Here is a 14883-nt window from a genome sequence, read left to right as displayed (position 1 = left end):
TTTGAGACAAAACCCTTTAATAGTAACTTCAAGTTAAAAGGGCCGCTCTCACGCCCTGAGGCGAGAACATTTGTCTGGTCTGCCATATATCAAGTCACAAGGACTGTCAGTAAATTTCACATGTCCCAGGACATTTTTTGGGGTGGACCCTCTCTCACCTCGTGCACAATCTGCTGGCTATACTGTTGAATTTAATGCCCTTAATTGCACTTTATTCAAAATCATGCAAAAGTACCCAAACAGAAAAGATGTGATTTACGTTTTATTTTATTTTAATATTATTACATAACATTTAATAAATACGTTTAAATGAAAACAATAATTGTACATGCAACATAATTAAAGTTAAGTTCTCATCGCATCCCTAAGAAACAATGATAGTTACTGTATGAGAAGCTCTATGCTGTTTATTATTTATGGCCACTAGAGGGAAGCACTACCCACAAATCGAGAGATGTTGGCCATTTCGTCTATAGGGTCATTATATTTCACAATGATGATAATGCTGCCTAAACCGTTAATGTAATCAAAAATTGCAATAACAAACAAAAATAAACATTACAAACAGAGAAAATAAGTTGAGCAAAGTCTATCGATATGATCAGAAATGGTGGATTAAAATAACTCATAATGTTTACTGTTTTAATATTTTCGCTCAAGTTACATTTGAGATGTTTATTCTTTAATATCAACTAACACATAATATTTAGATTTATTAGATTTAGAAAAATGTGTAAATAAAATGCATCGTGTACCCCTGAACTCACTGTGCGGTGTTTTATCATAGCTCCGCCCCCCGCACCACATTTGATCACTCCGCCTTATATAGTACCCTATATAACACGTTATTATTCAACAAAGACGACATTTCATCACCTTTATTCACTACCGCCCATGTTGCCATGAAGCCATGTGTTAATCGAATTGCAAAAAGAAAACATTTGTCTTCTGTACATCTTACTACGCCACGAACATTTGGCGGGAAAGGCGCATGAATATCTGAGCAAGGGGGGGTGATAACAACAATCCATAGTATTAAAACCCGCGGGAGCAGCTGTTGGAAACCCTGCAGTAAATGACAAGCAGGCGCGAGGCTTTAACACAGCCGCTCGAGTGTGCGAGACCAGACGCCGGTGCGACCCACTCCCACTTTGGACTTTACTTTCGCATGATAGTTCGCATACTGACATTTTAACCGTGTTGTCAGTCTTCATTCATTATTATCACCAGGGCTACGGTAAGTTCCTCCGAATTATCACGTTTTTGATTCTTTTTCTCGACAATTATTCACGTCAAGCGTTTGTGTTAATGAATAAATGATGCTTTTGATGGATCTTAACTACTGATAGCTTGTCCAACAGATGAATTGTGTAAAACGTGATTGGTTAAATCGTTTACAAGTTTTATTTAAATACACATTGCTGATCTTCTTACCTTAAGCCAGTCGCACGTTAACTAACTATTATCTCAATAACTTGCCAACAAAAAGTTCCGGCTGAAAAAAAACTACGTTTTTGCTTAAGATTGATGTGCGGTGTTGTCATCATTTAAAGGGCGAGAAGGTAACCATTCTTCTTATCCGCAGGCACTCACCATGCCGCTGTATTCAAGTATGGCGAGTAAAAACTACGACTACGACTACGACTCCTACCAGCCCTACTTTTATTTCGACAACGAGGACGAGGATTTTTACACCCAACAGCACGGCCAACCTCCGGCTCCCAGTGAGGATATATGGAAGAAATTCGAATTGCTTCCCACACCCCCGCTCTCCCCCAGCCGGCGGCCGTCTCTGTCGGACACGTTCCCCTCCACCGCCGACCAGCTGGAGATGGTTTCGGAGTTTCTCGGGGACGACGTGGTCAACCACAGTTTCATTTGCGATGCGGACTACTCCCAATCGTTCCTCAAGTCTATTATCATTCAGGACTGCATGTGGAGCGGCTTCTCGGCCGCGGCCAAACTAGAGAAGGTGGTGTCGGAGAGATTAGCGTCGCTCCAGGCAGCGAGGAAAGACTCTTCCAGGAATGACTCTACGGGTCCGTCCAATCCGAACGTCGGCTACCTTCAGGACATGAGCGCTTCTGCCTCGCAGTGCATTGACCCTTCAGTAGTATTTCCCTTTCCGTTGACTGACAGCTCGAAAAACTGCGGTCAATCCACGCCGGCTTCCACGACACTGCCGTTGGATACACCTCCAAATAGTGGGAGCAGCAGCAGTGACAGTGATTCCGGTGAGTGCTATCATTTTAAATGCAACTTATGTCTCGTTTAGATGTGTTGCGGTTCAAGCATTAGCTCTGTGGTGTCAGTAACCATTGCGTAAAGGAAGACCCCCCTTACCCGGTTATGTGAGGTTTGAAGTGGATGAGCGCAATGCTTTAACTATGAGCGCGTGTGTTAAGCTTGTCCCTTATTTCTCATTCCCTAAACAGATGACGAGGAAGAGGAGGAAATCGACGTCGTGACCGTGGAAAAACGAAAGTCTGCGAGAAAGTCCGAGTCGAACACGACGCATCAAAGCCCCGTCGTCCTCAAACGGTGTCACGTTAATGTTCACCAGCATAATTACGCCGCCCACCCATCCACGCGGAACGAGCAGCCCGCGGTCAAAAGGATTAGATTCGAGAGCAGCAGCCGGGTGCTTAAGCAAATTAGCCATAACCGAAAATGCACGAGTCCCAGGACTTCGGACTCGGAGGATAACGATAAGCGGAGGACTCATAACGTGCTCGAACGGCAGCGGCGGAACGAGCTCAAGCAGAGCTTCTTCGCGCTGAGAGACGAAATTCCCGACGTAGCCAACAACGAGAAGGCCGCCAAAGTGGTGATCCTTAAAAAGGCAACGGAATGCATCATTGGCATGCAAGAAGACGAACACAAACTCCTCTCGCTAAAGGAGCGATTGAGGAGAAAATGTGAACTTTTAAAACAGAGACTCGAACATCTGAGCAGTTCTTAAGTGATTTGGACTCGTATTTATGGACTGCACTTGTTTTAAGCAGATGAGATCTTTGTATGGTTGTGGCGTTCAATACAAAGGTCTGGAGGGTGTGGCTCTTAATGAGAGCACCTGAACGTTGCAGCACTCTGACTTTGATTTATACAATTACACTGCCTCAATTGAACATGATTTTGGAGGTTTATTTGTATTTAATTTCATTTTTTAGTAATGCAACGGTCTGCGGTTCCACTAAATGTTGGCCTTAACTTAAACGGTTTCGTTTTTTGTACGTTTTGTACATATTGCACATATGTATTCAAGATGCTGTTGATTTCTGAATTATAAAATGCATTTCTCTATAAATTGTGTTTGGCTAATCGTGTCTTACTCTTATGCTTTTGCATGACCCATTTACCTCATAGCCATCAGTTTGCAGATTTTGGGAGAAGCAGTCGTGCACAATTGGATACACTGTTTCATAACGGATTTGGCATATATTCAACGCCTTAAGATTTGTAAGTCACTTGTATTTAGATGACTAATGCTTGTGTCAGAAGTCTATCCTTCATAGACATGAAAGTCGTTTTGCATGCTTTACATAAAGCACTAAGACTGACTCGCGCACACATCTAATGTAATATATGATCACATCTTATAGGGCTTTTAGCAGTTTTAAGGTGGAGGGATGCACTTTATCTTACAAGTACATCTAATGCAATCTCAAGTGTTGACCAATACTAACAGTTTTATAAGATTCCTTCATTTAAAGCTGCTTTTTAAAATTGGAGGCAGTGTTTTTTTGGTACTACATATAAGCAGTGGATAAGTCACTGTGATTTTGAAGCATACCCCGAAATATTTAAGGTAGGCCGGCTTGGTCTTGTGGATTGGTGTAGGAGGAACAGATAGACCGCATGCGTCCGCCGTTCAGAATTTTTGGGTTTCATGTATTAAAGCGCTGAGACCCTATGTACTACTGTTACTTGTTCACTTAATAGGAAGTCAGGAGACTTTTGGAATCATCCCTAGTAAGGAAGTAATCACAACGATAGGATGTGTCGTTCTCATTTGCAAAATGACAAAAAAACTGTTAAATGCATAACAAATGTAATAAAACTTACACTGTATCAGCCATCTTCAAATAAACATCATACAGCATCATAATGCGCAGCATAAATGTCCAAAGGGAAATGCTATCATTTATATTTGTTCATTTGTGTGACTTAAACATTTAGTAATTCAACAAGTTTTACTAAGAGTTCACACCCATGCATACATTCTTGTGTCTCACAACTTGTTGCAAATACACTAGGAATGTAGGAGTACTGTAATAACCAACCAAGGATTTAAGTAGAAAAAATAGAGAAAAACATTTAATTGTGAGAAGTGTTATTAGTCTGTGGTTGGCTAAGGTTGTCAGATGGTGTGTTAGTGTTAAAAACTAAGTCATAAACAATCACGACGAACATGACAATAAAACTGAATAAATACGACAGAGTTACGCAACCGATTAAAAGTAAATTCATCATTTTGTGCGGTAATGGATGAAGTTGCGCGGTGACGTCAAGCCCCTGATCTGACTGTGCAGAGCACTGCTGCACGATGTGCGTGCTGCTGAGAGCACATGGAGGAGAGAGCACGAGCACTTAGCAGCTTTGCTAATGGAGCCTTACTCGAATATAAAGAAACCAAGAGCGTTTACATCTAGAAAGTGGACGGATTTGTTTGAGGCGTCCAAACTGGTAAGATTCTTTTCCGTTTAAGATCTAGAAGTAGTGCAAGAAAGCCTTAGCTTTAGCATAACAATGTGCTCAGCCTGCTGCCACAGGTGCAAGGATTTCATTCCGCTTGAAATTCAGTGGTCCATATCAGTTTGCATGAATCGAAACATTCTTCTTCTTCACTGTGGTTATTATAATATCGTGATATAATTGCGCAGAGAACCGTGATTGTGCCTGTGCAATGATTTATTGTTCTGATTTATTCCTATTCATTGTATGTCTGTTTGTTTACAGTGACGTCATTTGTTTTATGTTAACATGTCGGCTCATATGTTTTTATGCTACATCAACATTCTGTTTCAAGTTTATGGTTGTCTGCTCTTTAAGGATTGGAATAGAAAGCTAGTACAGGCAGTGTGAACTTTTGTATGTGGTGGAAAAAACATGGCTGTCACTCAACACAGTGCATGGGCTTTGCCAAAAGTTCAGTTTCATTTTTCCAGCCTGAATGGAAACTTTCTTTTGATGTGTCCTTTACATTTTAGTCATTTAACAGACAAAGGACTAGATGAGGGAAACAATGGAAGCAATTGGAAGAACATAAGGACAGCAAAAAGCATAAGTGCCTACCAATAATAATGACTTTTATAACATTGTCTACATTTAAAAATGACTTTTATAACATTGGCAGCATCTAGGTCCATTGATAATTCATTTTAAGATTCATTCACATACCCTTCAACAACTTTGTGAGACTCTTTTCCAGGAAAGTTGAAAAATTAACCAAGAATATAAATCCTGTCATCATTTATTCACCCACATGTTGTGCAAAAATGATATTTGCAGAAATATTTTAGTGGTTTTGAGTCCAATCAATAAATGTAAATTGGGGCCAGTGCTGTTTGGGTGCCAGCATTATTCAAAATATCTTCTTTTGTGTTGTGCAACAGAAAGAAGGTCAGGGTTAAGGAATAAAATTATAAATTTTTGGTTGGGTAGCAATGTCTGTATTCCATTTACAGTGTCTTCATTTGTACGTTGTGTTGACAGAGTTTATAAATAATTTCCCAGGGCACTGTCATTGGACTTAGCACGATCCTGTAAGAGATTTATGACCCGTAGGACATCACTGCGACATCAAGTCTCACGGCCCTTGTGATGTCACCCTGCAGGTTCACTGACAAGTCTGTCTCATGCAGAAATAGCGTCCCTAAACTATGCTCTCCTGTGCAAATCTCTTCCATACCCTTAACATGTCCCATGAGAGCAGACCCGACTCAATTTCACTCTGTTAGGTTGTGGTAGAACTGTCACTATGATTTATTATGGCCAGGCTCGTTGCTCTGAGCCCCTTTTCAATGCAACTGAAATGTTGAGTTTGGGTTTGAGGAGGTCATCTGTGCTGACCTGAGGTCCGGTGGACGACCATGTTCCAAATAGGACAGCACCCTGAAGACCGTTGACACACCATTTGTCTCTCATAAAAAGCTACTGCTGACTTCATTATTTATTGGTCATGAAGCATGGATTCAGATGCACCTTGGGAGATGCAGCAGCTGGTGGAGCAGACAGAAGTGATTGCTGCAGCAACATGGCAGTATTAGTTTGGATTAGATGAGCACGATTGTTGAACTGAATATGTCGGATGGCACTTTGTTTAAGAAAACAAGAAACAGAGCTGGGAGGGTCAACTCCCATATGTGTCAAGTCAGTGCTCACTGTTTGGTTCAGGGCATCACATTTCCACCTGATCACATTATATTGACTCAGTTATGCGTGTCAGCAGAGTCGAACAATATGTGAATATTATTGTGATTTATGACAGTTAGCGAGCACATTTACTGTCTGTTTGTATATAAAGCTGTACACATTTTTTTTAAGGTCCTATTGGTTTATGGAGTGTCCAACAACAAGTTTACGTATATACAAGGTGTAAAAACACTTTCATTTTATAATAATAGGCATTTATTATTACCTTACTTCTTGACTAACATTCAAATGTCTAATCCTCGCCTTTCTGTCAGACTGATCTGATTGGTCAGATTGTCTATCCGGCTGTGATTGGTCTGCTGTGCTCAGCGGCACAGTGTTGTAGACGGGCACTACACCGAGTGACTCAAATCTGACCCGGATCTGAAATTAGAATGACAGGCGACTAGTTCGTGTGATTCAGAGTCGACTCCTTTTTTCTCAAGCCAATAACTTTGTTATTCGTTCACTTTTAGCTTTACAACTCGGCAGCCTGCTTACATTCCCTCACAGCAACATTACACACTGCATGAAATGATTTTAAGGACATTATAATAGTTTACCTATAAGAGACCATTCCAAATTTTCATTTAAGCAGCATTTTTAAATGTATTGTGGCCATTCCAGCCCACTATCTGTTGAATTTCAACAAAATAATAACCACAGGAGAGTCTAAGTAATTCAAAATCAGTGTGATTGAACAAAATCAAAATGATATATTTTTACTTTAGATACATTTGAGGCCTGAAAAATACACAGCATCTTTTCTGTTAGTTGACCTGTTTCTCTGTTTTTCGTATACTGCAAACAAAACAATAATTGTATTTAATAATTGTTAGAAAAATTAATAATAATAGTTCCAGGGATCACTGGTAACTTATTTTTTTAGGAGAACTTTTGCTCCTTAATCGAAAAATGTAAGATCACAGTCAGAAATGTTGGCCCACTATAAAAAATCTCTCGATGAAGTAAAAAAATAAAATAAAATAATTGGCAGTGTATAGCATGCACAAAGTATGCAAATGCATTATTAACTAAGCTTATTGGTAACTATTGATTATACCAAGGTTGCTGGTGTGGATTGTTTTTCTGGAAGCACACACCTATAAAGTAGTTCCAGATCTGTCAACCACAATACAGTTTATATCACTGCGGCAAGTTTAACTGAATAATGTTAATAAACTGAAGATTACTGTCCACGAAAGAATACAGACAAACAACAACACGCAGGGATCATTACAATATATTAAATATAAATATACCTAATTAATAACATTTTAAGATTTTCAAACGATGAAATCAAATTGCACATTAGTCTCCTGTGTATATTTATCATATATAGTGGGCGGTCCATCCATTGGCGGCTAGTCTTTTCGAATCCAGCTATCAAAGTATGTGGTTCCCAAACTGTCATTTGAGAAAGCCACTTGGCGGTTGCGGTGCAACTTAAAAACAGTATTCCTCAAAATATCACGTGTTCATTGGTTTACGCGTTTTTTTGCTCGGACAGTGATGTGCAAGCTAGTGCGGATGATGCACACAATTCATCACTCAAAGCAACGCCAAACAGAAACATTTATCCTGCATCCGATAAGTGTCAGTTATGCCCAGACACACACCTCAGCAAACGACACCTGATGAAACACTCACGCACAGCCATAGACTAAAGACATCACCTCAGAACCGAAAGTAAAAAGCGGGGCACTAAATTCAAGAGTTTTTTTTTTTTATAACTGGAAACGCCGCTCAGTTGACTAGCATGAAAAGCAGCTGATCGCAGTGCATAATGTCACGTAATAAAAATGGTTTAATGATATTTGGCTCTGACTCTGAAATGAGTTGGCTTGAAATTTACAAGATCTAGCAATTAAAACATTTTTTTTATCAATTAAAATTACTTAATGGAAACCTGACCCCATTTGTAAACCAGAGAGCTTGTTGCATAGCACACCTCTGTGATTTCATAACTGTTTATTGTGATGACGTTCTTTTCCTGAGCGTCAGGCTGCGGTTAAATGATTCTGTTCGCTTAACCACAGTCTGAACTCCTCTTTCATTTCCATGACCAGACAGCATGTGTTTGTCTCAATAACAAAGCCTAGTGAGATCTCTATGTAAACGTTTCATGCCCCTGCGGAGTGACTGAGTTGTAATTGCCTGTTGCAGGGATTTTGCTGTAGAGCCAGTCTCTGCTTCTCTTTGAAACGATGAGTGCGAGGTTGACGCGGTGCTGATGTCAGTGAGTCTCATCCTGTGCTTTCTCGCTGGGGGTCAGCGGGGACACTGGCAGCCTCCCAGATACTGAGAGAACCAGCACAGCTCTATCTTTTGCTCTCTGCTAGTGCAGCACGCAGTGGCTTTTTAGGGATTGATGTGAAACTTAATCTTTGGTAGCAGAGGCTTCCAGAAGAGGCTGCAGTATTCAAGTTCTCAGCTGTTATGTGTTACATGGTTTGTGAAACTTGTCAGAGACCCGAGCTGGGTTGTCCTGTTGCCAGTTGCTATAGGCCTTGTGAAAGAAGTTGCCTATTTCGAAAAACTCTGACTCTCTTTTCCCCAAGTGAAAGTGTTCACTAAGATACACTTAAATGTTTAGAGCTCTATTTTATCACATATATTTTGTACTTCATATACAAAAACTTAAACTTAAGTACTTCTAAAAATTAGATTAAGATCTTATTGTGCTGTTCTTATACTCAATGAAGAGCAGCACCAACATTTTTATTTTTAGGATAGTAAATACAAACTTATTGTGTTAAAATTAGAGTATTACTCTGAAGTATACTGAGTGTAATCAAATTAAGTGTATTTTAGTGCATTTTTATTGCATTTTAATACTGAGGTAACTAAATAATGTTGTACTTCAATAATGCGATTCTATTCTGTTATATTTTAATTTTTTAATTAAGGGATAATGTACAGGCAGCCGGTTGTTATGGCGGAATTAAGCCCTGACAGTGATTTCACACTGGAGGGGCTTATTGCACGATAACAGCCGGCTGCTTGTACATTATCCCGCTTACACATCTACTTGCAACATGAGGAAAAGACTGGACATAAAATGTGAATATTAAATATTTTATTAGCTCATATTTTTCTGAATGCAGACCTTCCGCGTGGAAAAGCTGCTTAGTTTTAGTTTTAAAGTAAGAAACGACGTTCAAATGTCACAAACATTAAATTTTGTTTAATCATTTGTAAATATAATGTCATAAATGTGATTAAAATACATATTTACATTTAATTTTATGTAATATTAAACTGCACATGTCAAAATGCTTTGCATGATCCGAGTTGCTGGGTGTTATTTGTTTCAAGCCTTTGTTATCTGAGAATAACAACCCTTGGAATGTCGCAACTGGCCAATCAGAATCAAGCATTCAAGAGCGCCGTGTACGAAAAACAAATAATTTAACCATTCATGTATCGTATTTTCTTGGAAATTAAAATAAATCATCAAACTTCTGAAAGTGGACAGTCATGTGTTATTGTTGCAGGACATCATATCTGACAAAAGTTATTGTAAAGTGCATAATATCGCAATATATTATCGCAATCTATATATAGCATTACTCTGCATCCCTAGCTCACGTCATTTAGAAAAACAAATTTTGTATGCGTTTCCAAACTTTTGCTTTTGGTTGAGTTTTTTTTAGCCTTTACAGCTTTTTTGACGGGACAGAAAGAAACAATATGGGATAAATGAGACAGGAACAGGAGCCAAATCTTGAGCTCGAGTCACTCGCATGTCAGAAGACAGTCCACTGAACCGCCAGCACCGATCACTCGCACAATTTTAAAAGCACAGCAAACTCTTGTAGTACTATGGTTGGAATAGAAGACAGTACTTAAACATTGCACGTTAAAAAAAAATTGTATTCATTGTATAATACTTCAATAAGTTGTCTAAGCTTTTGATGAGGACAAGAACATATCAGATGGCACATATCTTCTAGCCTTTAATGGATCACATAGCGGTTCCTCAAGTGCATGTTCTCCCGTTATGGCAGATTAGAACAGTAGATGTGGTGAAGTGAGCGGCCTTCCCTTTCATGTTATGGGGATGAGTGGTTGAGGACTCATTGACTAGAACTCTTCCGCACAAGCCCTGTGTGTCCCCAGGGAGGCTTGAATTGCTCCGGCCGGCCCCTGTGTAAAGGAGAAGAGATAGCCGGCCATCTGGAGAATATGATACCATCACCACTGGTTCCTGTCATTTAAAGTGCCTCATCATCCTCCACCAACATGTCTCGCTTGGCCTCAAAATATTTTCAATGGCAAGTTAAACATCGGCTGTTTACATTTTATAATATTCGTATTTAAGTAATTTAGTGTAATAGTATTTTCATACCTGACCAAAGTGTAGAATGTAAGAGTTTTGTGATTTGCACACATTTTGTGTGTTTGTAAGTTGGGTATTAGAGGGTTATCGTGTTCTTCTGCGCACACACACCATGTATAGAAATATTGCAGCCAAACACAATGAATAATTCAACCGGGCGCTTATTGGATGAACACAAGTCACATATTGTGAAACTTAATATTGAAAAATCTATTTCTGTGTATGTAATCTTCTAAGATTGTTCAATGTTCTCGGATATCGTAAGTGATGAATTTAATATTATAATAACCAATTATATTAACCATTATATTAAACAATAAATGATATTACGGAAATGAAGATTTAAATGCAATCAATATTGAACCACTGAAGTTTTCATTGTTGTATTTTGAGTGTTACGAAAGTCTATTAAATGACATTTCTTTTAATATTTAATTTGAAGCTATTGGGATTACATTTCCATTGCACATAGTCACAAGGTGGACATTGTGAGATGAAAGAATGTGCCCGGGCTTGATTAACAGAGATGTCGTGTTGTGAAAGGAGGAATGGTTTAAAAGGTGTTAGTTTAACTGGCAGGGGGCTCTCCAGAACAGATGGGACAGTAGTTGGAGATGTCAAGTTGTGCTATGGCTGTATTGGTGCCCTCTTGAGTCCCACGATGTAATGGTGTGGAGCAGATGCCTGCATAGATATTGGTGTAGGAAAAGAGCCATATGAAAGATGTTCTTGGCAGCCAAAGGTCAAGAGCTTGTAGTGAGAGAGAACAGGCCATGAGTGGTCCTGATTTGCAGACACTGATGACTGACAAGTTAATCTTTAGCGTTTAAAGCTGCAGTCCTTAACTTTGGCCTCTTTGTCGCCATCTCAGCTTGAAACATAAAATTTCAATTATATGTAGAGTTATTTACTTTACGCGGTTGTGTTTTGGCACTGCTGCTCGGCCCAAATGAATCCGAGCTCTGTGCTAAATGACTGACTGCACACACAGCATCAGATCACATCTGTACATGAACGTGATAGTAAAATGTGACCGTGTCTATACCAGGTACTACTTGAAATGTTTAAAAATATCACTTATATAGAATCAATTGTGGCGTTTGATACCGCATCGCACCTGATGTCAGCAAAAACTGATAAAAAAAACATAGAGTAGACCGCCCACCTTACGTCCTACAAATATATCTGAAACACGTCCTCTGAACACATACAATATCTGCCACTTTTGTTCTGGCTACATGAAACAAATACTTTTAAATAATAATCACGATTGTGACGTCTTACCTGTTTATGCAATCCTTTCAGATGTCGGAGCCAACTCTCAAAATTTCTGTCGATATTAGCTTTTGGTTAAGCACGAAGCGGTCACTTAAGAGGTTACTTTGTTAATAAAAACGGTTGATTCCCCAGACGTTATCAGCGTCAGAACTTAATAAATTAAGATGTTTACATGACATTCCCCAGATAATCGCTTTTAAACACAGCCATCTAGATGATGATTTAAATTCCAAGCGACTGTTATAAGAATGAACACCACTCTGTCACCCACAGCAGTGATTCCTCTCCTTTGTGTTTACAGACTTGATGTAATGACGCAAAGAAGAACCCCCCCTAAATTCAAATTTCCTACATGGGGCGACCCAACAGCGCAAATTCCATTCCATTTTCTACCGCTTATCCGAACTACCTCGGGTCACGGGGAGCCTGCGCCTATCTCAGGAGTCATCGGGCATCAAGGCAGGATACACCCTGGATGGAGTGCCAACCCATCGCAGGGCACACACACTCACTCATTCACTCACGCACTCACACCCTACGGACAATTTTTCACTATACTAACGAGGAACAGCGCAAATTATAAATCATAATTATAAGCTTATCGTTGTTACTAAGGGTAAGAAAAGACAAATCGTTTTGAACACGGATCTGTCCATGTATTAACTCAATAATTGATTTCTGATTATTCTTACCCCAAAATTATTGCGGTATGTTGTGAGCATATGTGAGGGTTTGTTTTGTCATTAAATCATTTGGATTCTTGCATTGTTTTTTATCTACGCTATTCGGCATTTCCTTATTGTGGCACACAAAAAAACACTAGGGTGTTGGAACAATAAATTGTAGTTGAAGATGGTTGCAGAACAAGAAAAATACAGTCCAGGCTGATAGAGGACAATGGCCAAACAATTTCCTCTACTTACTTAACTCGGGAGGAAGTGTCTAGTCCCTTTATTGAAAGCTTATGCTTTCAGGGTTAAATAAATGTATTGATGATATTAGAATAAAACACCAGCACACATTACCATTCAAAAGGTTAGGTTAGGGATCCACCAAAATGAAAGTTCTCGGCCGAAGCCGAATAAAAATGAAACTCTTGTCCGTAGGCCTAACACCGTACACGTACATTTCTTGTATTTATTTAGCCAATTTTTCTCACTATAGCATAAACTGAATGGTCAATATGTGCTTTTTTATTTTGTCTTGCTTTTCATGCGATACAATGGAAGATCTCTTAAATTAAAATTGACGAAAAGAAATAAATGAAAATGAGACATTGAGCCCTCTCCCTTCCTGAATAACCTATATTAGGAATCACTGCTGAAAGAATTTAATGTACATTGTAATGTTTAAGTTTACACAGCAACATGGTTTCAAGAAATAAGAATACATGCAAGCAATTCTGACTGAGGCTGGCTGACAACCATTTCAATTCACGTTTCTCCTCCAAACTCTGCCCACAAAAGCTAGCAGTTCTCTCAGAAACTGCACTGGTGACTAGCGCTGTGAAGTTTTTACCACCATTTATATTATTATATTTGCGTGTAGCAACCACATGACAAGTGGAAGCAAAATATAGAATATTTTTATGAAACATCCGTCCGTGTTTAATGCGCAAATCCATCAGTGATACGGCACACTGCAGCATATAAAACATTTAAATAAACATCAATAAAAAATGAAAACTTAAAAAATATAAGTTAAACATTAAATAAAAAAGCTCTTGTTTCAGTGACATTTTCAGTCAGTCGCTTATTAACCCTTACAGTCCTTAACAATTCCATTTGAAACAATCTGTTTATACCTACCCTGGCTGTCCTATTCAGATTGGCATAAAACCGTTACTTTTTCCTGCTCGTTGATGGGAAACTAACAAATTGACATTGTCCAGATTAAGATGTGTACAGCTGCACTAAATGCGTTTTCAGAAGATGTGCTCAAATGAATAATGTCTCACCGCAACCACCTGCGCGCGCTCCGACACCAAGCAAGCGGGTCATAGCTGTTTTTGATTTTATGTATCTGTTCATTTCACAACAAGATCCATTGCAGAACCCGCAGAATAATCTGGGTGTTGCCGCAAGTGAAAGCTAATCCGTATCTCAAGTGTCATTTTTATTACACTTATATTTTCCACAATGACATGCACTTCCGCCAGTGGCAGTTCACCACCATCATGACACTTTACCACCGGTTCTGCTGTTGTCGCGGCAACCATCACAGTCCTACTCGTGGCTGGGATGCACAAAATATACTTTGACAAGTTGTTTAGTACAGGGGACTGTGTGCATGCCACCGCTCTATGATGTCAAAGGATGTTGAGGCTACTGTCAAGACCACCCTCTCATATCTGAAGTACACCAAAGTTACCGACCGGTAAAGATGCTTTCATTCGGAAATGTACTCCTATTCCACATGTTCCGTGCTGTGTCTTTTTCTGACACTTTAAAATGCTCTGCATTCTGCTGACAGGTTTCCTGCATTTATTAAGCGCGTTTTTGATCGTATCACATGTCATGTTCGTTAAAATGTATTCGGCCACTTCACGTGTGATAATTTCGGTTGCCGTACATTCACTGCATCCCTGTTTATTATAATTGATTTTTATTTTTTCAGTACAATAGTGGAACTGTTGCAAACTTATCAAACTATGGGATGACTATGGGAATTGTTTTGACTGACAAAAAAAAAAAAAATATGGTGTATTTAAGCATATGTAAGTGACTGTTAACCCCAAAATGAAAGTTCTGTCATCATTTACTCACCTTGTCATTTCAAACCTGTATTATTTCTTCTGTAGAGATTTTTTTTTAAATGTTGGTAACCAAACAATGGCGGTACCCATTGAT

The 14883-nt window shown here is 39.2% G+C and overlaps 1 protein-coding gene and 1 long non-coding RNA gene across 3 annotated transcripts in view; both read left to right on the top strand.

Moving 5' to 3' along the window:
* The first annotated feature begins 698 nt into the window (after positions 1-698).
* Positions 699-3321, top strand: mycb (MYC proto-oncogene, bHLH transcription factor b). The gene is made up of 3 exons (XM_056744766.1): positions 699-1237; positions 1586-2234; positions 2436-3321. The coding sequence occupies exons 2-3, from the start codon at positions 1595-1597 to the stop codon at positions 2960-2962; spliced, it is 1167 nt and encodes a 388-aa protein (XP_056600744.1). The 5' UTR covers positions 699-1237; positions 1586-1594; the 3' UTR covers positions 2963-3321.
* A 1197-nt stretch (positions 3322-4518) lies between these two features.
* The window catches only part of LOC130418322 (uncharacterized), a 53599-nt gene continuing 43234 nt past the window's right edge, over positions 4519-14883 (top strand). Inside the window, exon 1 of one of the 2 annotated variants that reach the window (XR_008906313.1) lies at positions 4519-4686. This is a non-coding gene — a long non-coding RNA (uncharacterized LOC130418322). The remainder of the gene's footprint in view (positions 4687-14883) is intronic. The other variant, XR_008906314.1, reaches the window with a different exon arrangement.

This window comes from Triplophysa dalaica, chromosome 3 (genome assembly GCF_015846415.1).
Source record: "Triplophysa dalaica isolate WHDGS20190420 chromosome 3, ASM1584641v1, whole genome shotgun sequence".
NCBI classification, from domain to species: Eukaryota; Metazoa; Chordata; class Actinopteri; order Cypriniformes; family Nemacheilidae; genus Triplophysa; species Triplophysa dalaica.
This window is presented reverse-complemented; position numbering and strand designations above follow the sequence as displayed.